This window comes from Penicillium solitum, assembly GCF_028829755.1.
Source record: "Penicillium solitum strain IBT 25940 chromosome Unknown utg000001l_segment0_segment0, whole genome shotgun sequence".
Classification (NCBI taxonomy): domain Eukaryota; kingdom Fungi; phylum Ascomycota; class Eurotiomycetes; order Eurotiales; family Aspergillaceae; genus Penicillium; species Penicillium solitum.
The window spans coordinates 3,791,725-3,818,518 of NW_027072121.1; the positions used below are offsets into that span (position 1 = coordinate 3,791,725).

General features: G+C 48.7%; 11 protein-coding genes across 11 annotated transcripts; 8 read left to right on the plus strand and 3 right to left on the minus strand.

The window, feature by feature from the left end:
• Positions 1-2: 2 nt before the first annotated feature.
• On the plus strand, positions 3-2,485 carry N7455_001459 (ESCRT-0 subunit protein HSE1; the record flags this gene model as incomplete). The annotated part of the gene is made up of 9 exons (XM_040951802.2): positions 3-42; positions 178-227; positions 309-343; positions 422-497; positions 573-671; positions 735-855; positions 908-1,546; positions 1,600-1,800; positions 1,857-2,485. 9 exons carry the CDS (start codon positions 3-5, stop codon positions 2,483-2,485), a joined length of 1,890 nt encoding a protein of 629 aa, XP_040817642.2.
• Positions 2,486-2,854: 369 nt separating this feature from the next.
• On the plus strand, positions 2,855-4,204 carry N7455_001460 (uncharacterized protein; the record flags this gene model as incomplete). Its single annotated transcript, XM_040951805.2, has 1 exon — positions 2,855-4,204. The coding sequence occupies one exon, from the start codon at positions 2,855-2,857 to the stop codon at positions 4,202-4,204; it is 1,350 nt and encodes a 449-aa protein (XP_040818304.2).
• Positions 4,205-4,395: 191 nt separating this feature from the next.
• N7455_001461 (uncharacterized protein) lies at positions 4,396-4,930 on the minus strand (the record flags this gene model as incomplete). Its single annotated transcript, XM_040951852.2, has 2 exons — positions 4,396-4,752; positions 4,811-4,930. The coding sequence occupies 2 exons, from the start codon at positions 4,928-4,930 to the stop codon at positions 4,396-4,398; spliced, it is 477 nt and encodes a 158-aa protein (XP_040817925.2).
• A 511-nt stretch (positions 4,931-5,441) lies between these two features.
• On the minus strand, positions 5,442-6,517 carry N7455_001462 (uncharacterized protein; the record flags this gene model as incomplete). The annotated part of the gene is made up of 2 exons (XM_040951923.2): positions 5,442-5,515; positions 5,569-6,517. The coding sequence occupies 2 exons, from the start codon at positions 6,515-6,517 to the stop codon at positions 5,442-5,444; spliced, it is 1,023 nt and encodes a 340-aa protein (XP_040817552.2).
• Positions 6,518-7,467: 950 nt separating this feature from the next.
• Positions 7,468-8,246, plus strand: N7455_001463 (uncharacterized protein; the record flags this gene model as incomplete). Its single annotated transcript, XM_040951284.2, has 2 exons — positions 7,468-7,481; positions 7,547-8,246. The coding sequence occupies 2 exons, from the start codon at positions 7,468-7,470 to the stop codon at positions 8,244-8,246; spliced, it is 714 nt and encodes a 237-aa protein (XP_040817830.2).
• A 119-nt stretch (positions 8,247-8,365) lies between these two features.
• Positions 8,366-9,259, minus strand: N7455_001464 (uncharacterized protein). The gene is made up of 2 exons (XM_040951053.2): positions 8,480-9,259; positions 8,366-8,428 (listed from the first exon to the last, which is right to left on the minus strand). The coding sequence occupies exons 1-2, from the start codon at positions 9,137-9,139 to the stop codon at positions 8,378-8,380; spliced, it is 711 nt and encodes a 236-aa protein (XP_040817782.1). The 5' UTR covers positions 9,140-9,259; the 3' UTR covers positions 8,366-8,377.
• Positions 9,260-9,864: 605 nt separating this feature from the next.
• On the plus strand, positions 9,865-10,863 carry N7455_001465 (type 1 glutamine amidotransferase; the record flags this gene model as incomplete). Its single annotated transcript, XM_040951875.2, has 1 exon — positions 9,865-10,863. One exon carries the CDS (start codon positions 9,865-9,867, stop codon positions 10,861-10,863), a length of 999 nt encoding a protein of 332 aa, XP_040818106.2.
• A 186-nt stretch (positions 10,864-11,049) lies between these two features.
• N7455_001466 (uncharacterized protein) lies at positions 11,050-13,667 on the plus strand (the record flags this gene model as incomplete). The annotated part of the gene is made up of 9 exons (XM_040951362.2): positions 11,050-11,081; positions 11,147-11,266; positions 11,319-11,545; positions 11,608-12,155; positions 12,210-12,334; positions 12,386-12,534; positions 12,595-12,770; positions 12,825-13,008; positions 13,102-13,667. 9 exons carry the CDS (start codon positions 11,050-11,052, stop codon positions 13,665-13,667), a joined length of 2,127 nt encoding a protein of 708 aa, XP_040818632.2.
• An 888-nt stretch (positions 13,668-14,555) lies between these two features.
• pan2n2 (poly(A)-specific ribonuclease) lies at positions 14,556-18,251 on the plus strand (the record flags this gene model as incomplete). Its single annotated transcript, XM_040952032.2, has 4 exons — positions 14,556-14,684; positions 14,751-16,042; positions 16,095-17,213; positions 17,279-18,251. 4 exons carry the CDS (start codon positions 14,556-14,558, stop codon positions 18,249-18,251), a joined length of 3,513 nt encoding a protein of 1,170 aa, XP_040818061.2.
• A 2,341-nt stretch (positions 18,252-20,592) lies between these two features.
• N7455_001468 (putative translation elongation factor EF-1 subunit) lies at positions 20,593-23,432 on the plus strand (the record flags this gene model as incomplete). Its single annotated transcript, XM_040950932.2, has 5 exons — positions 20,593-20,821; positions 20,932-20,982; positions 21,201-21,932; positions 21,983-22,165; positions 22,225-23,432. 5 exons carry the CDS (start codon positions 20,593-20,595, stop codon positions 23,430-23,432), a joined length of 2,403 nt encoding a protein of 800 aa, XP_040818001.2.
• A 1,061-nt stretch (positions 23,433-24,493) lies between these two features.
• bipA (Hsp70 family ATPase KAR2) lies at positions 24,494-26,633 on the plus strand (the record flags this gene model as incomplete). The annotated part of the gene is made up of 3 exons (XM_040951588.2): positions 24,494-24,675; positions 24,741-24,905; positions 24,959-26,633. 3 exons carry the CDS (start codon positions 24,494-24,496, stop codon positions 26,631-26,633), a joined length of 2,022 nt encoding a protein of 673 aa, XP_040817826.1.
• Positions 26,634-26,794: the final 161 nt, after the last annotated feature.

Here is a 26,794-nt window from a genome sequence, read left to right on the forward strand (position 1 = left end):
TGATGTTTCGCGCGCAACAGAACCACTTCGATGACGCCGTCGGTAAGTTACACCAGTCCCTGCTCCGATAGATACACCATGCGCCCCTGGAGCTGGCTAGTTTTTGGAGGGGAGCTTCGGGAGCACATTGAATCTGCTCGTGCGATGTGTTTACTAACGATATTTATTTTTGTATAGCCAAGGCGACGGACGAGAATTTGACCTCCGAGAACTGGGAATTTATTCTGGTGCGTTGTGCATGAAACTACATTGAATCGTTTGAATCACCACGGCTCTGGGGCATGACTGATTCGGCTTTTATGATTTAGGATGTCTGTGACAAAGTTGGCTCGGAGGAATCAGGGTACGTGGCTAGCTTGGACTTTTCAGTCTCGTCTTGATTTACCTTAGGACCCGTTGCTGATTTTTTGCCGTGATATAGTGCGAAGGAGGCCGTGGCTGCGATGATCAAAAGACTGGCCCACCGAAATGCCAACGTTCAGCTCTATACATTGGAGGTTCGTGGCCGGATACTGTGCTCCTGGAAGCACGAACAATTCCTTGGTTTATGGCCATAACTGACTGGTTTCTAGCTTGGAAATTCATTGTCGCAAAACTGCGGACTGAAGATCCATCGCGAGTTAGCTTCGAGAAGTTTTACTGATGCTCTACTACGCTTGGCGAACGATCGTGTAAGCATATCTCAAACCTTCAACTTCCCCCAAATGGCAAATGTTAATCATGGATTTGTCTAGAATACGCATCAACAAGTCAAGTCTAAGATCCTGGAGCGCATGGAAGAATGGACTGAGATGTTCGCATCCAACCCGGATTTTGGCATCATGGAACAGGCATACATGAAATTAAAATCCACAAGTAAGTGTTTGTTCGACGTCTTGAATATTGTGCTTGGCTGATTATATTATAGACCCGAATTTGCAGCCACCGTCGAAACCTGGAAAGCGTGAGATCACCGATGTTGATCGTCAGATGGAGGAAGAGGAATTGCAGATGGCCCTAGCCCTCTCGATTAAGGATAAGGCAACCCCGGCTGCTGCTGCTGCGGCAGCACCTCGAGCTGAGCCTTCTGCTGCTGCTGCTGTTGCGTCCGCGTCGGCTCCCACAAACCAGGGGGAGCCCGCCGAGAGTCAACCTGCTCTCTCAGGTACATCGGTAGCTACCGTGTCGCGTGTGAGAGCGTTGTTCGACTTCCAACCGTCTGAGCCAGGAGAGCTTCAATTCCGCAAAGGTGATACCATTGCAGTCCTGGAGTCTGTTTACAAGGATTGGTGGAAGGGCTCCCTGAGAGGCCAGACCGGAATTTTCCCTCTCAATTATGTGGAGAAACTCCCAGACCCCACAGTCGGTGAGCTGCAGCGAGAGGCTCAGATGGAGGCGGACGTCTTTGGCCAGATCAAGAGTGTCGAGAAACTCCTGACTCTACTGAGCACCCGCAATACAGACCTGAATGTCCAAGAAAACGAAGAGATTACTACACTCTATCAAGCTACGCTTGCGATTCGTCCCAAACTCATCGAATTGATTGGGAAATATTCGCAAAAGAAAGGTAAGCAGCGAGTCGTTCGCTTTCCCATGGATGCCTTGCTTACATATGTCTAGATGAATTCACCCAGCTCAATGAAAAGTTCATCAAAGCTCGTCGTGACTATGAGTCCCTCCTTGAGGCATCCCTAGCCCAACCGGCACAGCCTCAATATGGACGACCTGCCCAGCCACAGTATGGTTATCCTAGTGCTGCACCTGCCGGATACCCCTCTGCCCCTCAGGCAGATCCTCGATATTTCACTCCCCGGCCTCAAGGTTAGTAGACTTAAGAAATTGCTTACCGCATCCCAGTTCTAATTTGGTTTGCCTAGATACCACTCCCACCCAGGCAAATGCATACGCACCATACCCCGTCAGCGAGCAGACTATGCCGTATCGCCCGGCCTCTCACTCGCCTGATCCTCGCAACCAGGCTCAGATCAACGCACCGCAGCAGCCTCCTCATGTCGACCCTTACCAACCTGTTAGCCACCGTCCGCAATCTACATACGACAATCCCCAAGAATTGGGGACCTCTGTCTATGATTCACCTATCGATCACCCTGCTCCTGGCCAGCGCCTGCCGTACCCCCCAACTGCTCAAGCCCCGCCTGCTGGCCACCAGCAATTCCAGCAGCAGCAGCAGCAAGACTACTCGCCCTCAGTCTACCCCGCTGACGAGGCATCTCAACTCCCGCCTGCTTCCACTGCTCCCCAAATCCCGCACCAGTTCCAGCAACAACAACAGCAACAACCCCCGTATCCCAACTCTCCCGGCGCTCCTTCTGGTGCCCACCAACCTCCTCCATCGCACCAGCCTCCGCCGGTACCCGGGACAGCGCAACAGCAACAGTATACCTCCTACAGCCCGGCACCTCCTGCCGCAAGCACGGGAGAGTATCAGGCGTACCAGCCTCCACAGGGTGGAGCTGGCTCGAATCCAGCTTCATTTTATCGGTAATTGATAGTTATTCACGACGACCCTCATCCAGTTAATAGGAATAAATGCCTTGACTGTGATTCATGTTGGGTTTGTAGTGTGGTATTCCAAGCAGTATTCTTCGTTTCGTTACCCCTCCTTTGCTAGACGTTTTTCTCTGTCATGTACCTAGCCAGCGGTTTAAATATGTTGTCAATGGTATGTTAATACATATGGGCTTTTGATCTCTATGTTTCCGTCTGTTAAGTGTTCTACTAGTAATGCTTTGTGGATGTCGTTCCTGGGACCCTAAATTTCCTAATATGGACAATGACAAACCAATGGGGAAGATCTAAAAAGTGGACCAACCAGCAAGGACGAAAAGGAGGTAATCACCGTCTTCATGCCACCATGATAGATTCCCTGTCTACAGAAATTCTGTTGATCATCCTTGAATGCTTGTCCCCGCTTGATCTTTTCTCCATTACCAGAGCCTCGCCAAGCTTATACCGCACCTTCATCGTCTACAAACAACATCTTCTCGGACATACTCTCCGCCAGGCCATCCACCCCGCATGTGGAGCGGACGTCCATACCGCGCTGGACGCACAGAATATCCCCAAACTGATCAAGTCCGGCGAAAGCATTACCAAAGTCAAGGCTCAATGTTTCTCGCTTTTTGCCACCGACCGCACTCGTCGGCGTCAAAATATCGACCAGTTCAGCGTGGATAATGCGAACCTCGATACCTTGTTTTACCTCCATATCAATATTGAACGCCTGATTGATAGCTATTGCTACTGGTCACTGGGCAATTTGACCTCGCACCATGTAAAACCAACACAGTTCCAAACGACAACCGTCCACCCAAGAGCGAGTCTGTCATATACCGAACAAGCCCGTCTTCAACGGGCATTCTACCGATACGAAATCTATGCGAGATTCCAGCGTGTCTTACATCTCCTTACCGACAAAAGCGCGGCCCTAAATTTCTCTCAGATTGTGCTGAGCTTCATCTCGCAATTCACCGCCTATGAATTCGAAGAGATTATCAGCGTACGACAATTCCTCGCTCAATTCATTAGATCGCTCTGCGAAAGAGTCGAGGATGATTTCGTGGCTTCTCGTTCCCTCACTGATCCTGTCGGCGCCGGCGTCGAAAAAGAAGCTTCGGGAAAGGCAGTATTAACGAAAGATCAAGACCTTGACGACCTTTCGTTCTTCACAAAATCATACCGAGACACTCACCATTTGGATCATGTGAAATTCCTTGTATCCTGTGGTTTACCATACGTTTTACGTATGAGTCTCATGGAACCCCAAGCCCTCAAACACGCCATGCTCGACTCATACATCGAGTCGCGCAAAAACACCGTCATGGACTTCTTTTTTCAGGGTGGACTAGATATTGAATCGTGCGACGAGAAGCAGAAAGACATCGTCCTTCGGGGTAAACTGGTCTCCATCCACCGTGATGAAGTCGGCAGTTTCAACCTAGGCTGGAAATGGGGTACCAGCTTCCCCGAATTTGTCAAGTCCGATACCCCTGCTATGTTCGATTTGCGGAACCAAGGGTATGTCTTCTGGGATCAAGAGCGGCTGCAGGAATCGGGTCTTGTGAATGAGCCATATGTGGTTCACGTCGGGACGAATTACTTCCCGCCTGGTCACAGGGGTCCGTTTCTGGGGCCGAGTGTTGAGGAGAGGCTTGGTGGATTAGGGGTAGATTCTGAGGCGTTGAGGGAATTGAATAATGAATAGATGTGTTTTTATTGTGTAGACTTAATGGTAGACATTTGAAGACCGAGTGGCGAGTTAATGGCAGGGTCCCTCATTGGCAGTCGATCCTCGATTGCACACAAAGCAGATTCAACATTCGTTGGAAGTGTGGCGAGAACGAACAAGAAATAGTGAAGGAGAGGGGAGACAACACGAAGAATGTGAGACAGACATTAGTTGTTCTCCTTAGCATCGTTTCCCTCCTGCTTATCCTCCTGCTTATCCTCCTGCTTATCCTCCTGCTTATCCTCCTGCTTATCCTCCTGCTTATCCTCCTGCTTATCCTCCTGCTTATCCTCCTGCTTATCCTCCTGCTTATCCTCCTGCTTATCCTCCTGCTTATCCTCCTGCTTATCCTCCTGCTTATCCTTCTGCTTATCCTTCTGTGCCCGACCTTGCTTCTTAGTCTCAGTGTCTGCACCAGGAGTAGCATTTTCCTGGCTGCTTAGATGCGACTTGAGCCACCAAAAGCGCCCTCGGGCCTGTTTCGCCGTGATTCCCTCACATTTGGCAACGGCAGCGTAGTCGATCTGTAGCATGATGAGCAAATACTAAAGAGCTTAGAAATAGGGATTAAATATGACTGACTCGGACATCTGACAGAGTAAGGCAGTGCAGTAGGAACTCGTGGTTTCTATCAAAGCTTGCCGCATCCCGTCGCCGTTTGGTAGGGGTCTTCTTGGGCTGAGGTGTATTCCTCAGAGTCATGGTTGAGGGTTGAAAGAACGACTCTATTTGTGTGTAGATGAAATGGTTGTAGGGAGTGGTTCTTCTTTTTGGCTCTGGGAAAGGTTGCGGAGAGAAGAGAACCAGAAATGACAGAAGAGGAAAGTTATAGGCTTCGTTTGCCCGGGTTCAAATACCAACGACACACTCATCTGATATAAACAGATATAGAAGCAACTAGCTTCGTCTACGTGTATTCCGAGTCTAGTATGTACGACATTCTATAAACATATCCTTCATTTAAAGCATTAACCAATTCGTGCCCGAAGACAGCCCTAGAGATCTCTTACCCAAGTTATCCAGGGAGACTAGCTACTGCATGGACAGAGGGTATCCAAGCGAGATAGAAATTTGCATGAGACCTGACAGTCTGAAAATTACACCCACAGCCTGTTGATGCTTTCCTTTGCTTTTTTTCCTATCCTTACACAAGTATGGACAACATTCCAAAGTATGTGATGCGTTATACTACACGCTATTACACCGGGGGTTATCAGAACTTTGTAGTATCAATCCAAGAAAGAGTCGCAGGAACTGTCACTGAGCCATTGATAGGCAAGGCCTCGGCTATCAAATTGTCAGTTGAAATCGCATGAAATGGACAATGGAAGGAAACCAACCTCCGCTGGTGGTCAAGTAAAGAACATTATTGTCATGTTGCAGCCGCCCAAAAGCACCAGCCGTCACACCCGCCAGAATGGTCGATGTGTTGCTACCGGCAATAACATGGGCAACAGACGACTTGGGGTAGAGGACGCTGAGTTCGTTCATCTGGTTCTGGGCGATGAAGGCAATACCATTCTTCTTAAATATGAAATCATCGGGCCTGGGCACATTGCTCACAACTTCAGATATACCAACTGCGGCGCCTGTATCCGTGATGCGAATACGGTTTAAGGTGCCGACAGCAGTATTAGTCCAGTAAAGATATCCATCTTTGATCTTAATGCCATTGACTCCAAGATTGGAGGCTGGATTTGGGACAGCATCAAACTTCATCTTCTCGTCGTTGATGGCAACATTGTAAGCTCCCGTTTGTGTGTCAACACGATAAACCCAGCCGTTGTAAACATCGGCAACAAGAATCGAAGTTTCAGATAGGGTGGTAGCACCGTTCAGGTAGTCCGAAGTGGGAATATCGACTAGCTTGGAGACAATGGCCTTGGATTTCACCTCGCCTGTCTTCTCAGAGACAGCGAAATTCCTCATGTCGATTTCCCAGATGCTGTTGACCCCCGACGTGAGCACAAAATTATGGTCGAAGAAGCCGGAGGTTACCACGTAGAACATATCTTGACTCGTCTCGGATATGCCGACACAACCCTTGTAGGTCGTCGCGTTCCAGGAGGCAACTACAGTAGGCTCACTGGCACCCGTTGGATCAAGCTGGAGAATTTCAGGGGTATCTAGGCGGGAGACAAGAATTTGGCCATTGGCGCGCACCGCGAGGTTCTCGGCCCAGGTGCCATCGCCGAAGTTGTAAAGAACATTGACATCAACAGAGGGGAGAGCCAATGTAGTAGATAGTAGGGAGGCCGTAGTCAAGGCTAAGGAGAGCAAACGAGTCATTTTTGGCAGCTGTCGTGTTTCCTGAAAGAGAAGGTCTAGAGGGTATATATATATATGCATCGTGGGTGGACAAGATGGGAGTGTCATTAAACCTAGCAGGGTCACCATAATCACCTGCGGGCATGTGATCAGTTGGCTGTTTAGTGCATAGTAAGCTGCTTCATGTGGGTAAAACTCCATCGGGATACATAGCAAAAAAGAGCTAGTACAATTCTTAGCGCATTGGTATAATTGCTTACGAATGCTTATAATATAAATAATAGGTAACTTTTTAAATGAAGGATCATAACCCTGGGCTAGCTTTCTCACTAAAATATATTGCCGTACGTTGCAATATCACCCTGCGTCCATTGTACAAGAGACTTCTTGGCAAGAAATCTTTGGATTCTTCGTACGAGGTGCACCATAGCTAGGCTACAAAGACTCAAGTCTCGCATGGACGGACTGGTCCTAGATATGACGACTCTACGAGCGACAAGGCTGCCATTCTAACCAAGGATTTGCTAGCTGGGGAAAATCACTACCAGATTACGGTAAGTCAATCTTACTCGGTGTGGACGATGTGCATCATCCGTGATGACTGAGGTATACCACAAATGAATTTCATATAAAGGGTGCCTACTTAATCTAGCCAGAACACTAGAACAGTCTACACTGGAAATTAAAATGGCCTCTCACCTTTCCCTCCTATAAGGTCACGTTCACGCGTTTGTTAAAAACGTTTGTAGAGATGCAGGGAATCTTTATTGGTGGCCTCAGGCCCCCTGCTTTCCCCCCTCTTTGATGCATCACTTCTCTACTGCCTCCAGGGCTTTGTGCACGTTGTTAGTAGCTTCGTGTCACACTTCCCAGGTCCTTTCGGTTATCCAATATCAACTATTCCAACCAACTCTCCTTGAAAGTACACTCACTCTCTGCTATTATTATGGCACCAAAAATAACTAGCTGGAATGATCTCACTGAGGTATGAGAGCAATGCAATGATGAAACAGGGGAAATCCGCCTAACATCTTTCGCGTTGTTCGACAGCAACGAAAGCTTCTATCACGGCATGCTTGAAAGTCCAAAGGCCGAGATTACATTCGATCAGGTCACAAACGCCCTCAAGAGTGTTCCCGATGAAGAGATATTCACACGGTGGCCGGCTCCCGGGATCGAGTTGATGCAAGCCCCAGCGGCACTTATCGAGAATTTCTACATCAAGCGACCAAATCCAGAAATGTACAAAGTCATGAAAGAACACAATGCATTATCCCAACTCTCGGCATCCTTGCTAGCAGAGGCTAAAGTCCTAGAGTCGCTATCCCAGCATCCGCACCCGAACATAATCCGCTATTACGGTTGTCGGGTTCTCCGTGGGTACTTTATCGGACTTGTCATTGACAAACATCCACATTATCTATACACTTATCTCAAGAACCGGGTAGGGACAATTGAAAAACGGTCCTTCATTGCTGCCCTCGAGTCCTCTCTCCGCCATCTTCATACACATGGATTAACCCACAACGACCTGACTCCCCGCAACATTCTGGTGAGCAAAGAAGGCATGCCTGTTTTGATTGATTTTGCTGGATGTCAGCCTATTGGGACATATTTGAAGCATATTCGAGGAACTCCAGGGTGGATAAATGGAGAAATCAAGGACCACAATACATCGAAAAAGGAGCATGATGTTTCTGCTTTAGCCAAAATCAGTGCGTGGTTGGACAAGCCAGTGTTTGATCAATGATTCATTCTGTGCCCGCGGAGAGTTGGGCATGGGTTTGTTATATGTCTAGCAGTATCTCGGCACTTATTTATCAGAACTATAATCAACAACCGTTCCCATCTTTGTGGAATCGAGCATCTTCTACGATTTAATTAACCAGATCCGAAGAACCAGTCAGACACAATGACCGCAACTACCGTCACCTACCGTGGATTAGCTGATATCTCTCAGGGAAAGCCGAGGTCTGGTCTTACCAGTGAAATATCCACACCAGGACTCACAATGAGATCCAAGGCAGGACGATGGTCTCTTCCGCGCTTCATTCTCCTCAAAACCAACTTCTCATTATGGGTGATACTCTCGCGTAATTCGGCAATCCTCCTGTCCCCATCAACAATATCAAAGAAGGCCAACGCCTTTCCATGTTTCTTAACCGCTAGCGTGAGCTGTTTATCCTCCTCGCTTTTTCTATCTTCGGCCGCGCCATTCCGAAAAGAGAAGATCAAGTTGATACCATTCAAAGCCAACTTCGGTGTCGCCTTGGCTATTGTCGCGTCACTGATTTTGCTCCCGGGCAAGGTAACGACCCAACCCAAAGCATTTGAAAATGGCTTCGTGTGGATATCGAATAACGGTAACCCAGATGAGTCACGGAGTTCTCGACACGAGCGATCGTTGTATTTTCGGCCGGTTGCTGAGAATACGGGAGAGCCCTGTTCGTCCGAGATCTTGTATGCATGATCCGACTGGGGATCACCATGTGGCTTGAGGAGTAGAATTGTCTTCTCCATCGCAATGTGTTCCAACCGAAAGGCGACTTGCCGCTCTGGTGCTTTCAAGGCATAGCGTGGTGCGGAGCTTTTGGATGTGATCCCTCGGTTCATCCGCGCATTGGTGTATGTGGCTCCAGACATGATTTCGTATGAGTGATGACTTTCCAAGAGTTCTTTTGGTGCAAGTTGGGTGCTTTTTATTCTTGGGGTGTTCCATTTACGTTCTAGTACTTTGTGGCATGACGTGTTAGCTATAGACGGGGCGCCAACGCCCGATGACTTCAGGAGTGAACGCCCAGTATAATTCGCGCACTCTACATCGTCGATCTATTACCCTATCTCGACTCGGTTTACGATCATTTCAATTCTAGCGTTGCTAGGATGTCTCGGGGTTGGTGAAAAAGTAGATGCCAATGAGGCTTAGCTTGGGGGCCAATTAATCAATAATATGTTAGCGGACCTTGTTCATTGCAAGCCATTATTTCATAGGTCAATTTCAAAGACAGATGAATTTGGTGGACTCCTATCTAGGGTCTAAACTTGACATCAGACTTGCTTCTCCACAGTCTTTAGTTGTTCATCGTACTCTAAGCTCAAGTGACTCAATTGAAGCAACCTACCATCATCGTAGATAGAATAGTACCAGATCTAAATTCGTGCCAATTCCAATCAAATTGTTTTAGGGGTTGCGGATATTACAAGAGCTTTTGCCGAGATATTAATATGCTGTTCGATAGATCTATCGGCCATTTGTCCCGAGCATTTCGGATCTCGTCCGACGACATGACAAACGGAAAGTCGTTCGTTTGTTCGACCTGTACATTCTCTCACCTCTTCTTTATTTTTCACTACTTTATCTGATCAAAATGTCTGTCCACCCTATACATATTGCTGTCCTTGACACCGACATTCCTTGCTACCCTGTCTACGCCAAAAGAGGATTGTACAGCTCACAATTCAACGTTCTTCTCACTGCCGCCGCAAATCGCATCAATGCAAGTGAATACCACAAGAACAGAAGGTCTCTAAGTGTCCACGTCACTGCGTTCGACGTTGTGGGCGGGTCATTCCCACATCTCGAGTCCTTACGAGTCAGCCCTTGGTCACCGACGGAAAATAGACCCCCTGGCTTCCCAGGTCCTGTCGACGCAATTCTGGTCACTGGAGCCACAGCAGCAGTTTATGATAAACTGCACTGGATTCCAGCCTTGAAATCTTTTATTGAGAGGGTGTATGTCGACTATCCTACGGTCAAAATATTCGGATCTTGCTTCGGACATCAACTTATAGGCCAAGCTCTCCTCGCAAGTGACAAAAGCTACACGTCGCAAGGATCGTCATTTAAGCTATCCGTCGAAGCTTCATCTGATGGCCACGAAATTGGCGTGCACCCCATCATCTTGAACCCGGCTTTTGCCTCCAACTTCCCACCTTTAGCTCGGTTCACTCCAGAACAGCCATTTCATATCCAGATCATCCACGGCGATGCCGTGATGTCTTCACCAGAAGACACACTTGTTCCTCACGGAAAGGGGACGATGATGCCTGAACCGTGGCTCAATATCGGAAGCAGCCTTAAATGTCCAATTCAGGGCCTCTACAAGCCCGGCCATGTTCTCACATTACAAGGTCATTTTGAATTCGATGCGTTCGCAACTGCTGAGCTCTGTCATAAATTTGCCAATCAATTTAACTGGCCTGCAGATTTGCTTGCCTCGCATCTAGAAAACATCAGGCGTTCTGTAGTGCCTGGTAAAGATGATGATGATGACGACGACTCTAAGGTCGCGGCGGAGGCGGTCCTTTTGTTTTTCGCGGGGGAAGACTGGAGTTCAAGCACAGATATCACTTCATCCTCGTGTTGATTGCATTATCCAAGCATGAAAAAGGGTCCATTCTCTTCAACTGCGGGGCCCTCGGAGGTCCAGGCCGATGTCCCCGCAGCCTCGGATGAACACCCGACCCATACAGTCCGACGTTGTCACACTTGTGACTGAAACGTGACTATCAAATCAATATCAATATCAGCTGTATGCGGTGTTTTTACAACTATGGCAGGCTCCAATCCACGATCTACCAACGCGTAAGTATGCGATGCGTCATCTGCTTCTCCGCTGTGGTGAGTCATGTATGATAACAGCTAGACAGATGCGAAACATGTCGAAGACGCAAAGTAAAATGTTCCGGTGATAAGCCTTGTCGCGCTTGCGTCAAACACAATTGGGAATGCACTTTTGACCATTCCGGTCGCAGACGGTTTTCTGAAGCGTATGTTCATGTGTATTGTAGGACCTGGGCAGTCTTGCTGACTATCAATCAGCCAAGTGAAACATCTCTTGGAAAAAGTCCGAACCTATGAAGAGCAGCTCGGCTCTCAGTCTGTAGGGGGTCCTGTCTCTTCATTTCCTTCTCCAGTAGCACCAGATGAGACACCAGGCCGTCAATCCTCTGCGCAACCAAATTCTTTAACACCTGGGAACCAAGAGCCCCCAAATCAGAGACAAGATGAGCTATTATATCCCGATAACGATCCTGCTATAAGTCCAGGTAACTTGACATTGATTTCTTCTTCCTAGTCTGCTTGCGAGTATAACTGACTCTACGTGAAGCAACGGATCTGACCTCCGGCCCTGCATTCGAATCTCAAGTCAGATCGCTTCTTGACAAGTCGCATTCCAGTGACCGCGGCTTTCATGGATCAACTTCAAATTTTCAATATCGGGCTGATCGATTACCTCAGTGGACATCGGTCAAAGAACTCGTTGACAATGTTGCCGGAGTATCTTTCCCGTCTTTGGAGGAATCACAGCACTTGCTTGATCAATTCCTTTTTTATCTCGGCGTGAGCCAGCACTTCTTTGACCCACGATCTTTCTCAGACGATCTTATGTTGCTATTTCAAAGCCCAGAGACAAGGCAACAACAGATAAACTCTCCTTGGTTTACAGAATATCTTTTGGTCATGGCCATGGCAAAGCTCATGGATGTAAAACATCCAACATCACAGACACCTGGAGCAGACTTGTTCGCTGAAGCCTTAAAGCGTCTTCCTCTGTTGCATCATATGGGCGGGGAAGGTGTTGTCGCTGTCGAGATCCTGACACTGATTACTACATATCTGCAGTGGTGTGACCGGAAACATGATGCATATCTCTACGTACGTTATGACAGGTCCACAATGTTCTTTTACGGTACCATTAACATGTGGTAGATTGGACTCGCACTGCGACTTGCTATCGCTCTTGGGTGCAACCTACGGGAAGTCGACCAACGCTGCCTCCCATCCCAGAGTGCCCACAGATTAAGACTATGGTGGACCGTATACATGCTTGACAGGTATCTCCCTTTGGTAACTTTAGGAGTTTGGGACTTAGCTTACACTTTTAGGCGTCTCTCGTCGGGTCTTGGACTGGCTGCAGGGGCTGATGAACGACAACTATGCACTGAACTCCCGCGGAACGCGATGGGGTTCCAGTCACCAATTGCTCTTGCAATTAATGTTCGTATCGCGCGTGTCACTGACGATATAATGTCAAGTGAGTCACCTAGGTATACCCCACCGGACTCTTTACTCTGTGCTAATTGACCTACAACAGCTCTATATGGTAATAAGTCAATCACCCAACTGGAATTAGTCCGAAAGATCCAGCAAATTCTCCAAGAGCTGCATGACACGGGCCGATCATTCCCTAAATCTTTGACGCTGGACTTCAATCGGCCTTTACAGTTGGTAACTCGCACAGGTGCATCATTGTACCTAATGCTTTTCCAGGTGAGATTGTCCCAAACAGACCAGATTATTAGTCTTGTTCCTAATTTTTATCAGGCTATCATCCTATGTACACGGCCAATATTACTTCAAAGAGCTCGGTTCCGAGTTCAAAGCCAACAACAGGCACAGTCGCCGGATCCAGCGCCGAGTATGCTGCTGCGTCTCTGTGATACATGCGACGAGGCAGCCACCAGAAGTCTCGCAATACTTGAATCACTTCGTCGCCAGCAAACCATTCGTGAGTCTTTCCAGTGCTCTAGCCAACGGACCCTTGCCTCCATATTATGTTTTGCATGTTTATCAAAACCAAGAGCTAACACATTACCCTAAGCCCGGTATGGATTTTTTGATCTGGACGCCACATTCTCTGCTGCATTTGTTCTGGTTATGGTAGGCTTCTTAGACAAATCACAAACCCAACCACCGTTAGCACTTGATCAAGCATCCAAAGTACTCCAGTTTCTATCGCAGTCCGGCAATCTGGCTGCCGAGCGACGACTGCAAGATATTGCACAATCTTATTCGCACGTCTGGCCGAATCATGTTTTCAATGCAAATGCCTCGCACAGCGATGCAGACTCCCGAGACAAAACCCAGACATTTGCAGCAAGTCCAGGCTCAAGACAGGATGCGTTGTTGACTTCTTCAGATCCCCCACCATATATGGCTGTGGCTTCAAGTAGCCGGGGTGACCATCAAGATGAGATCAGATTACTTGAGCCGTGGTCTAATATGGATGTCCCAGACGCAATGTTTGATATGCAGGGAGACTGGAATCTAGATCTTTCTGGGGAAGCAGAAGGAATTTATTCCAGTTTCCACAATCCGACATTGCCACTCACTGGGGTTGACTACATCGACTGGTTAGAGATCGAGAAAGTATTTAATGGTCCATAGGCGGATAGAAAAGAATGTCTCTTGTGATACTCAAATATTGTGGAGTTAACAAAATAATATCGTATACACTAAAGAACTTGCAGCCATCTCCTATCACGGTTTAAAAACTCCCATGCGGATGATTTTATCTGGCTTGAGTGTTTCGCTTGTGTACTATAGCCCGCTTTTTACCCATGGTCACTTTTATAGCCGTTATAGATCAGATTTCAAAGCCACACCCACTTTTATAACCAATCCGATTTGTTTCACTTTTGATATCTCATTCAAAGAAAGAAAAGCTCTTGGTATTATTACACAATATTGAATCTGATTCTCCGTTAACGATCTGAAGCTAGTCGTGGCCACACATTTGCGCCTATGCATCGGTATATGAATAGCCATCTCTCACCTCTGATGAGGCCCAAGCTCCTGTGCTTATGTTGTTGAAAAGAAAAAAAAAATCCTGCATATAAACCATTGCTCTACGTGATCTTCACTCTAAAGCTCCAGGCGGTATTTGTCCCCTATGGACTTGGCGATATTGTTTTAAATCACGTGATGATACCAACATCTCACCGTTCCTGTTCCTCGTCGGCAACATGCACAGCAGTTGGAGTCCGACCGTTTCTCATTTCGTCGCGTCAGGCATTTCGAGCCGAGCTTCGACTGTCTGTTTGCTGCCTTTTCGACTGCAACCCTCTCACTGTGCCAAAATCCCACCACCAAATCCTCTGATAGCTTCCCCGCAATCGCGTCCCTCGCGCCGAACGATGCCCACACTCGCTGTATTCCCACGTGGGTGAAGACAGCAGTTTACTCCAGGCCCCATCAGGCCGGCACATCGCAAAAAAGACAGAAAACACAACATAATTACGATATTGAAGTTGGACTCGAGAGGCTACCGCAAGCATGGAGGCCGATTGGGATGAGCTGTCGCGTATCCCAATGCCGCCGCCGAGTCCGCATGCTATGCCAACTGTGGCAACGGCGACGGCATTCGACGATATGATGGAGCTTTTATGGACAGGCAATGAATACGTGAGTGCTGATACTGGCTGAGCGATTTCCGAGGCGGGGCGCTGATGAGTATGTTCGATTCGCCAGGGCAGAGTCTCTTCCTTCTACGGGCCAGAGCTGCAACGGTATACCTCTGTTCGAGCCCATCCAGTCTCTGAGGGTTCAGTACAGCAAATTATATTCCACGAAAGAGGTGTGATTTCGCTATCATCAAAGAGTGTGCACATGATTACCCGACGAGGATTGACACAGTGGCACCTTACGCACGATGAAATGGTCGACCTCCGCTGCATGAGCTTCACCGCTCAGACCAATCGAATCCTTGTCGCAGGTTCTCAGCGCGTGATGTTCACGGTAGATATCGATAAGGGCACAATCGTCGAGAAGCTGCCCACCGAGCATGGGTACACGATGATGAAAAAGAGTCGATATCTCTGTGCTGCAACAGATACCGGATCCGTCAATGCCCTCAGTCTTTCAGACTTCAGTGTTGTCAAGTCATGGAAAGCCCACGGAACAGGTGTTAATGACATGGATGCGCGAAATGACCTGCTGGTTACCTGTGGCTTCTCAGTCCGCCACCTCGGATCCCCAATCGTGGACCCTCTAGCTAATGTTTACGACTTGAAAACCTTGACACCGTTACCTCCAATTCCGTTCCATGCTGGAGCAGCATACGTGCGCATGCATCCCAAACTTCACACTACCAGCTTCGTGGCTTCACAAACAGGTCAACTCCAAGTGATCGATCTCATGAATCCAAATTCGGTCAACTTGAGACAAGCCAATGTGTCACTTGTACTCGGTATTGACCTGTCGCCATCTGGAGAAGCATTGGCCATCAACGATGCCGAATGCGCCATTCACCTATGGGGCTCACCAACTAAGGTCCATTTTAATGAATTGAGCAAAGAGACAGAATTTGCCGATGTTTCTGCGCGGCCTCCTCAGGTAGATTGGTCTTCTGAATCTCCATTGAACATGGTTGGGATGCCTTATTACCACGAACGTCTCTTTTCTGCATGGCCAAGCCATTTGCTTTTCGAAGTTGGCAGTCCGCCGGCTCCGTTGGATCAGTCTATGTTGCCATATCTACGCCCCGCAGAGATGGGACACCATGCTCCAAACCCAAGAAAGACTCGTCGATACCAAATAGAAAACACCCGCGCACTGACTACAGCAGAGCCGGCTCTTATTGCACCAAAGTTCCTGAGTGAAAAGGCTCGAGACTACAGCAAGTCAGACGGGTTGGTTGGCGATGCCGCAGAGGCATTGGCAGGGGCGAAGATTAACGGAGAGAGTGATGACGACCCATTACTCAAATATAGCAACGTGGAGATCAAATACAGCCGGTTCGGCGTAGACGACTTCGATTTCAGGTACGTCTTCTCTTCCAATTCATTTATTACCCTTCGCTCACGTTCTCTATAGATTCTACAACAAGACCTCATTCTCCGGACTTGAGACTCACATCTCCAACTCTTTTACCAATTCCCTTCTTCAACTTTTCAAATTCATACCACTTTTCCGAAATCTCGCCCTGAATCATGCAGCCGGATCGTGCATATTTGAACACTGTCTTTTGTGTGAACTGGGCTATCTGTTCGACATGCTTGAAAAGGCAAGCGGGCAAAATTGTCAGGCCACCAACCTTCTGAAGACATTCAGCAGCTTCCGAGAAGCGTCAAATCTAGGTCTTTTAGAAGAGAACCTTACCAACAAATCTCTCTCAACTGCGATCCAAGCAGTCAACCGTTTCTTCCTGACTCAAATAGCTCAAGATTTCCGCATGATTCAACCTAGCTCTGAAGAGCTCGATCAGCGCTTAGCCACCATTGCGTCTGAGTCGATCCGGTGCATGTTCTGCCAGAACGAAATTGTGCGCCCTGGAAATTCACTCGCCAATGAACTGATTTACCCGAACATCGATATCAAACACGCGCGACGCAATCCGCTATTCCGCTTCTCCAATATTTTACGCGCAAGTATCGAGCGAGAGACACAAAACCGAGGATGGTGCAATTATTGTCGTCGCTACCAGCAAGTGACTATTCGCAAGACCATTCATCGCATGCCTCTGATTCTCGTCCTAAATGCCGCCCTGACAAACCCTCTCTGCCGTCGGCTTTGGGCAATCCCAGGGTGGTTGCCCGACGCCGTTGGAGTTCTCGTTGATGCTAATGGACAGGTGATGTGCTTTGAGGGGGATGATCTTCGCCTCCGAATCCAAAATCAAACACCCGGACTTGCGGTATATGATCTGGTTGGCTTGGTTGCGGAGATTGACATCCCGGAACATCAAAAGCCCCATTTAGTGTCTTTCGTCAATGTCTCCATTTCAGGCGCTGAGTCCGAAGAACAAGGCAAATGGCACCTGTTCAATGACTTCTTGGTCACTGAGGTCGACAGAGATGAAGCACTCCGGTTTACGCAGCCTTGGAAGCAACCTTGCGTGCTAGCTTACCAAGTGAGAGATCCACGTCATGTGGTCGATGACTCTTGGAAGAACGCCCTCGATAAAACCCTGCTATTCCGCGAGTGGTCTTTGAAGTAAGTTTGTGAACATGATTAAGATTGATGTTTGAATACAAATACTAACTGTCGTCTTCTTGTAGTGGTGGCCGTCAGGTTGAATCATGTCAAACTCTCACCGAGGAGGAAATGCCACAGCCCGGGACACCTGTCGCATTGGATACTGAGTTTGTGGATCTAGAAAAAGCCGAGATTGACGTCAAGGCAGACGGATCGCAGGAAATGGTACGCCCCAACAAGAGCGGGCTGGCCCGTGTTTCCGTCTTGCGCGGTGTGGGTGTTCAAGAAGGAGTTCCATTTATTGATGACTACATCACCATCCGTGAGCCAATTGTGGACTATGTGACTCAGTATTCCGGTATCAAGCCCGGTGACCTGGATCCGCGAACCAGTGAACACAATCTTGTCCCACTCAAGGTTGCCTACAAGAAGCTCTGGCTGCTTCTAAACCTCGGCTGTGTATTTGTTGGTCACGGTCTAGCCTCTGATTTCCGCAAAATCAACATCCAAGTACCCAAGGCACAAACCGTGGATACACAGTACCTCTTCTTCCACCCCGGAAAGAACCGGCGTCTCAGTCTCAGGTACCTGGCTTGGGCTGTGTTCAAGGAGCATATCCAAGAGGAACCCGCACCCGACACCGTACAAGGTCACGATTCGATCGAGGATGCTCGCATGGCTTTACGTCTCTGGAAAAAGTTCCAGGAATACGAGGATGCAGGCATTGTCTCACAAATGCTTGAAGAGATCTTCCGCGAAGGTTCGAAACTAGGATTCCGCCCACCTCCCAAAAACGGAGGCACTATAACCGTTCTCTCCCGACCTGGCACCGCTGTCACCATGCAGAATGACAGCGGTCGCAACACTCCTAGCACCCCGGACACACGGTCCGTGGTGCCAGTCCCCCCAACATCGGCCGCTCCCATCGCTGGATCCCCCAGTGCCCCTACCACCCCTCGCCAGGCTTTCCGACGATCGATTGCCTTGACCCCGAGTAATGGGAGCTTTTCTGGACCTGGTACCGGTGACTTTTTTGGAGGTAGTCCCCTTCGATAGATGAATATATTTACATTTTTACATTATGGCTCTTTCGGCATCATGCGTGTCGGAAAAGTATATTACGTACATTCTCAGACCGTTAGAAGTGATAAACTCAACTTATGAATAGGATAATGCAGATTGTAGTTTTGACAATATACTTCTTCTTGGGTTGGATGGAGTTATTAGAGTCTCCATCATATAAGATGTTGTTTGTCGAGAACGGGGAAAGTTAACAAGTCCGATTTTCGGTATCCTATTCAGAGGGTAAGGGTTAAGTAGACTTACTCTGAGATCGCTTGGGCCTAGGCTGAGAGGTCTGACAGTTCAAGATCAACCAGTCATGATATGCTCCACCAGGCTAGAACCTCCTGCAATGCTCATTCAAACGGTCGCCCTCGAAAATCATTTCAATACCCCACTTGGCGATAGGAATAAAAGGATCGACTCTGCCAGTGTCGTTACTACTCCACTCGCTGCAAATGCACGTTAGAGGTAACATGCGCGATCAATGAAATCGAGGATGGCCATTCGTCAGTTGCCATGAACGCGTGTGTGCCCCTTCATCAATGTAACACTTCCGAACCGTCTTGCCGTGGAACATCTCGACGATGGATCTGTACCGAGCTTCACTGTAAAAAGGCAAGCGTTTGGGGATTCGGGGTATGTCCCTTTCAGCAAAGAAACGCGCGATTCTTCACTGGGATTGCAATTGGCGTAGGTGGGTTGTGAGGAGCGTAACTGGGACACAGTTTGCGCTTCAGGTTTGACGTCTTTCCCAATGAAAGTTCGATGAATGATCCCCATAGAACGTCGTCCGAGTAACTTTGTTGTGCTTCATCTACTATGATGAAGACATTTGCGCGAGGAGTCCAGGACCGAGTTAAGTATCTTGTAGAAGTTCATCTTGACAATTTCTGGGAAAGACAGATGAGTTGGTGGAATTCAGAAAGAAAGAGCGATGGCTCCTTCGTAGAGAGAGTAACAAAACCTTAACCCTCTTTTACCGTCCAGCTGGCCCCGGTATAAGAAACTGACTTTTCATCCAAATAGAAAAGCCATACGCGCTGGCGACCAAACATGGTAGAAAGAGGGACTAGGAAGAAAGGCGTGAGACCGGTGCACAGCATTTTGAGTCGATCAGCTTTCAACATCAAAAGATACATAGTTAGAAAAGTCTCTTGCACAAAGTATGTTTTTTAACCGCCTTCGTATACATCTAAAAAAGACATTAGAAGGCCGCATAAGCGGCCGACTATTCTTGTTCGGTGTCAATTGAAAGATGGTGTGATGAATCGAGATCATGTAGCTAACGTCCTGAATCTCGACACCGAACTTCTCAGCGAGGGTAGCATAGATGGGAATAATTCTAGCACCGGTGAGGTTGGTATTTCTAGGGTAGTTTACTTTACTTACCTATATCATTTATTTTCCTCTCCTCTACGTAACTTCTTCTTTACCTATATATATGAATTTTGTATTATACCCGGTAGCCGTGCCAAGCGCCCAACACACCTACCGGGTGTTGGTGCGCCCCAGAGGATGCAATATCTAGAAATTAGGTACCTTTTGTATGAATTGCCCATACAAAAGGTACTTAGGAACCCCGAAGGTAAACACACTTATTCTCAACCCTCGAACTAGCTAAAGTAATAGAACGTGTACGAATATATAGTGCCAGTATAGCTTAATTGACTTAATGGTAGTATTAATTCTTGATATCTAATATGGAAGAAGAATAATTATTTAGAAATGACACTATATGAAGTTATATAGAGCGATATACTATGTACTTTTTTCCCTCAAGTTTGCTTGATATTCCTTACTAACCTATTATTAAATAATATAGACTTAGTTCACACCATATATATCTTCTTATATCTTCCCTAACTAGTTCGACGGCCGAGAAAAAGTGCGTTATACATGCGGGGTACCTAATTTCTAGATATTGCATCCTCTGGGGCGCACCAACACCCGGTAGGTGTGTTGGGCGCTTGGCACGACTACCTGGTATAATAGTTGTTCTATACCGAATGGTCTATAGTATAGTGTACATTAAGGCCTAAAAGCGATCTAGTTAATATTAGTTAGTTAGGTGACTAACTATGGTTAAGGCGTAAATCAGGCCAAAATCAGGCTTTTAGGCATGAATCTAGTGAAACGAACCCTGGACGCTATATACCTGGGTAAGTTATATGTTAAAGCTATGTTGTGTACGGTAGACGTCATCAGATTAAAGGGAGGTAAAAAAAGGCGGTAAAAAAGGCGGTCAGGTTGAATTGCTCCGTATATTACGGTCCCTTCTCCGTCACCTCCGTAACTTAACCCCTCGTTCATTACCCCACCTCCTCACGCCGTAATGTCGCGACACCGTATTAAGGATGTCGATTACGATGATGACGATTTTTACGACGATGACGACGTAACTGCTGACCCCGAGGAACAGGAGTTTTTGCAACAGTGTACAACCGCTGTTTTGCAACAGCTCAATGCCGGGCAACCGTCAGTGACCGCCACGAAAGAAGAAGTCCAAGATGCATTATGGCATTATTACAATGATATTGAGAAGTCCGTCAACTATTTGAGGGGTACGTTCAATTTCCGCAGATACTACGCAGATACTCCGCATCGCATAATATTACCTACGCGCGTTCGAATGTTTGTTGTTGATCCCAGCTAATCGAAGTTTTACGTGCAGGGAAGAGAGAGAAGGAGGCTACGAAGCTGCAGAAATCGAAGATTCAACCAGGTAAGCAATATTCATGGGATAATTGTTATCCTAAAGTGTCGTCGCTGGGCTCGGGGTCTGGGTCTGGGGCACAATATATTCTGCGCGCCCCGGTCATCAGTGCTGCTGTTCCTTGCCAATGAAAATGTGTGTATCTGGTGCAAAACATCCCGTGTGATATCTAGAGACTCGAAACTGATGCCATAGAAGTTTGAACAATGTTCTAACGGGTCTTCCAGTGCCGGCATACCCTGCTCCTCCTGCTACCGCACACTTCTCGGCCGCCGATTTCTTTCGCGATTGTCCCTGGCTCAACATCCCCTCTCATCGGATATCGGATATCCTAATTGAGCCGCTCTATCCACGTTTGGGGCTCCTGGGGGGTGCACCGGAGAGTGGTGGAAAACTTTCTAAGTTGGCCGCCCTAGCTGCAGCCCGGAAGAAGAAAGAGGGCGAGAAGGCACCATCACAACCGGAGACTTCGACTCCATCAACTCCCAAATTCGAACAACCGAAGACATCCTCGCTTGATCATCCGGGTACAGCGCGCTCCCTTCGTGACAGACTTGCAGCTAGTGGGAGGTCCACACCAAAACCTTCAGAGAGTCCTGCACCTCTCCGTCGTTTAGCAACCCCGAACTCTGATTCGCATCTGACACCGAAGCGCCCCGAATCTGACACCAAAAAGTCATCAGCATCTGAGGTTTTTGAATCAATGCAAAGGATGGTGCTTGAAGCGAGAGAACCAGAACCTCAGCAACCAGTGCCTACCATTCGAGCTGAGCCCTCGGCATTTGCCAGAGTTCTCATTGGCGCAGCAACGGGCCCGACAGCAGCTGAGCCCAGGCACTACTTACACTTCAACAGCTCAGATCTGTTGAGGATCTATGGACATGACCATGCTGAACCTTTTGACTTTGCAGCGCCCAGCCCCGACGATGTCGTTCTCAATGCACAGAACACAGCGAAAGGTTTGGCGACCCGCAGGAAGGTTTAAAGGCGATTGCCTAATAATATGTAGGTATGAAGTCGAAATCAGCCGCATCGAAATCGGCAGCGGTAAAGAAAGGCCAGTCTGATCTGGCAGGTGGCGTGAAGGACCTCTCAGTGGAGGACAAAGTGACCGTCAAGAGCAAGAATCTGGATGTTATATCAGAGTACAAGAAGTCCACCCGCAAGCGGTCTGCAAACTTTGTGGTTATTGGTAAATCAATCTCGACCTACAAGAAAGTGAGGACCTGGGCTGATACATATCCAATATAGGTCACGTCGATGCTGGAAAGAGCACTCTCATGGGACGGTTGTTGGCAGATCAAGGTGCAATCGACCAACGGACTCTAGATAGGTATCGGCGAGAGGCCGAGAAGATCGGCAAGGGCTCATTCGCGCTAGCCTGGGTGCTGGACCAAGGGTCGGAGGAGAGAGCACGAGGTGTGACAATAGACATCGCCACCAATCAGTTTGAGACCGACAAGACAGCCTTCACCATTGTTGATGCACCAGGTCACCGTGACTTCGTCCCGAACATGATCGCTGGTGCCAGTCAGGCAGACTTTGCTGTTCTGGTCATCGATTCCAGTGTGGGCAAGTTCGAGTCGGGCTTGAAGGGTCAGACTAAGGAGCACGCTCTGCTGGTGCGCAGCATGGGCGTTCAAAAAATAGTGGTGGCTGTGAACAAGATGGATACCGTGCAATGGGATCACGAACGATTTGAGGAGATTGAACAGCAGATCTCTGCGTTCTTGACAACTGCAGGCTTCCAGGAGAGCAACATTTCCTTTGTGCCATGCTCAGGAGTTCTGGGCGACAACATTTCTCGGCGGACTGACGACCCTCATGCATCCTGGTACACAGGTCGCACGTTGATTGAAGAACTGGAGACGTCGGAGCCATACACGCACGCCCTCGAGAAGCCTTTGCGTATGACCATCGGTGATGTCTTCCGAGGTGGCGTGCAAAGCCCGCTTTCCATCTCTGGTCGTATCGACGCAGGCAGCTTGCAGATGGGCGACCAGATCCTGATCATGCCTAGTGGCGAAACAGCAACCGTGCGCAGTTTGGAGGTGGACAGCGAACCAAGCGACTGGGCTGTGGCGGGTCAAAACGTGGTGTTAAATATCGCAAATATCGACCCTATTCACCTCCGTTCCGGTGACGTTGTTTGCCGTCCTTCCTCTCCTATTCCTACCATCACGTCTTTCACCGCCAAGGTTTTGGCCTTCGAACACCTGATGCCCATGCAAGTGGATGTGCACCGTGGCCGTCTACATGTACCTGGTCGCATCAGTAAACTGGTTGCCTCTCTAGACAAAGCGTCAGGAGCGGCTATCAAGAAACGCCCTAAAATCGTCGGTCCGGGCGTCGTGGCGCGTATTGTGGTTGAAATGGATCAAGCTGTTCCTCTGGAGGCACCGACCAGGATTGTCCTGCGCGCGGGAGGCTCGACGGTGGCTGCTGGTTTATTAGAATGAGCTTTCTTAATCAAAATGAATCTCATTCGATATGTCACAATGTTCCGTCCTTGGTACGTAGCACATTATCGTTTCTCTCAAACTTTCGGTCACATAAACATGAAAATATATATATTATAGAATAAATCGTATTCGATCTAGGACTGATCTACTCCGTATCGGTAGGTGTGTTTCTTGAATATGATTTCGAATACATGATTTCAGATATTATTTGGGAAATCAGTTCAGGCTGAATTATTGAATGAATTATTGAAGTATATCGCATGAGTAGTGCCATTAGAGTTAGACTCATAAGCTGCTGTACTAAGTTCCCAGGGCATGGTGGGTGCTCTGTGCCACGCCCCCTACTCGGGAGATCCCCGGCCAACATCTAGGCCCGCAGTACGGAGTATACCTCGACAGCACTCTCTACCAATCGAGATGCCACTTGTTATGATCAATGAATTGACATCAGATTAGGCTGTTACAGTGTAGCATAAAACAATGTATCAACACGTGGTCAGTAGCAAGGACATGAGTCAACCAGGTAAACTTCAGTAGCACCTGAGATTGGATTCCCCGAAGGGGCAAAACATTTGGCCCCTTCTAGCAAGTTCGATCATTTGGCAACTGTTGATTGGTGGAAGCCCTGAAGCCCTCTGTGGATAGACCCCTGCCGCTAGACTATTTTGGGAAGCATAATGCCTGTTGAAGAAGGCGGTGTGGCTGCAGGGCGATTTCTGAGTCAGCCACTGCCGAACGAACTCCAGCCAATCAGCGCACGAGAAGTGACCTGAACTGGGAAAAGGCCAGCATGGCCGCTGGGTCATATCCGCGTACAAGAAGTCCTCTTTCTTCGATTCTTCTCCTAACCATTCTCCCATTCACTCACTTCGCCTTGGGTCCCTTTCCCACACATCATCGACTAACATAAGGGTTCATAGAGTCAAACACGCCTTGTGTTTACTCGTCTGCGCAGCTGTTTAGAGCGGCACGCGCAAAGCTTCCATAACGACAGCTTTTTGTTGTCTTCGTGTTGAAAAAGGACTTCGATCCACCTATCTATACATACATCCTTCACAATGGCTCGCCTATCCGCACGCGATGGCGCGTCCAAGCCCTTCGCCTGGACCACCATCTTCTACCTCCTCTTTGTCCTCGTCGCGCCTCTGGCGTTCTTTGGAAACACTGCTCACGCTCAGGAGGAGAACTCCCCCGAGAGCTACGGCAATGTTATTGGTATTGATTTGGGAACCACTTACTCGTAAGTTGCCACACTTTGAAAAACTATTGATGTTGAATGAGACAGCTTGCTAACTTTCGCTACAGTTGTGTTGGTGTGATGCAGAACGGCAAGGTCGAGATTCTTGTCAACGACCAAGGAAACCGTATTACCCCGTCTTACGTTGCTTTCACCGATGAGGAGCGCCTCGTTGGTGACGCCGCCAAGAACCAATATGCCGCCAACCCCGAGCGCACTGTCTTCGACATCAAGTAAGCATCCACCACACCCATCACAGCATGAACTCAACACTAACGCATTGCAGGCGTATGATTGGTCGCAAGTTCGATGACAAGGACATCCAGAAGGACGTCAAGAACTACCCCTTCAAGGTCGTCAAGAAGGATGGCAAGCCCCAAGTCAAGGTCGACGTCAACCAGTCCCCTAAGACATTCACCCCTGAGGAGGTTTCCGCCATGATCCTCGGTAAGATGAAGGAGATCGCCGAGAGCTTCTTGGGCAAGACTGTTACCCACGCCGTTGTTACCGTTCCCGCCTACTTCAGCGACGCCCAGCGTCAGGCTACCAAGGATGCCGGTACCATCGCCGGTCTCAACGTCCTCCGTGTTGTCAACGAGCCCACCGCCGCCGCTATCGCCTACGGTCTTGACAAGACCGGTGACGAGCGCCAGGTCATTGTCTACGATCTTGGTGGTGGTACCTTTGATGTGTCTCTTCTGTCTATTGACAACGGCGTTTTCGAGGTCCTGGCTACCGCTGGTGACACTCACCTTGGTGGTGAGGATTTCGACCACCGTGTCATGGAGTACTTCGTCAAGCAGTACAACAAGAAGAACAACACCGATGTCAAGAAGGATCTTAAGGCTATGGGTAAGCTTAAGCGTGAGGTTGAGAAGGCCAAGCGTACTCTGTCTTCCCAGATGTCCACTCGCATTGAAATCGAGGCCTTCCACAACGGCGAGGACTTCTCTGAGACTCTTACCCGCGCTAAGTTCGAGGAGCTTAACGTTGATCTGTTCAAGAAGACCCTCAAGCCTGTTGAGCAGGTTCTGAAGGACGCTAAGGTCAAGAAGTCCGAGGTCGATGACATCGTTCTTGTTGGTGGCTCTACCCGTATCCCCAAGGTTCAGGCTCTTCTCGAGGAGTTCTTCGCCGGCAAGAAGGCCAGCAAGGGTATCAACCCCGATGAGGCCGTTGCCTTCGGTGCCGCCGTTCAGGGTGGTATTCTCTCCGGTGATGACTCTATGGTCGATGTCGTCCTTATGGATGTCAACCCCCTCACTCTCGGTATCGAGACCACTGGCGGTGTTATGACCAAGCTCATTCCCCGCAACACTGTCATCCCTACCCGCAAGTCGCAGATCTTCTCGACTGCCGCCGACAACCAGCCCACCGTCTTGATCCAGGTGTTCGAGGGTGAGCGTTCGATGACTAAGGACAACAACATGCTCGGCAAGTTCGAGCTGACCAATATCCCTCCTGCGCCCCGTGGTGTTCCCCAGATCGAGGTCGCCTTCGACCTCGATGCCAATGGAATCCTCAAGGTCAGCGCCTCCGACAAGGGCACTGGCAAGGCTGAGTCCATCACCATCACCAACGACAAGGGCCGTCTCTCCCAGGAGGAGATCGACCGCATGGTCCAGGAGGCCGAGCAATACGCCGAGGAGGACAAGGCCATCAAGGGCAAGATCGAGGCCCGTAACGGCCTTGAGAACTACGCCTTCAGCCTGAAGAACCAGGTCAACGATGAGAACGGTCTGGGTGGCCAGATCGATGAGGATGACAAGCAGTCCATCCTCGACGCTGTCAAGGAGGTCAACGACTGGCTCGAGGACAATGCCGCCACCGCTACCATGGAGGACTTCGAGGAGCAGAAGGAGCAGCTTTCTGGTGTGGCTTACCCCATCACCAGCAAGCTCTACGGCTCTGCTTCTCCTCCTGATGAGGATGACGAGCCCCTTGACCACGACGAACTGTAAAATTATCTTTGAGGCATTATTCATGGAGTTCCACTTTTTTTTCTTTTGCTTGAGTCCCCTTTTGTGTTCGAATCTACACGGGGCACTGTTGGTGTCCCATCCAACTTTTCAGTCTGGTTGTTGAACGCCGGCTCAGAATACAATACAATGATACCTTGCAT

Coding starts and splice junctions, on each gene's coding strand:
- N7455_001464 (XM_040951053.2), bottom strand. CDS start 9,139: ATGTCTGGAGCCACATACACCAATGCGCGGATGAACCGAGGGATCACA. Junction 8,429..8,479: donor CTGGTGTGGATATTTCACTG/GTAAGACCAGAC, acceptor AATCCACGGTAG/GTGACGGTAGTTGCGGTCAT.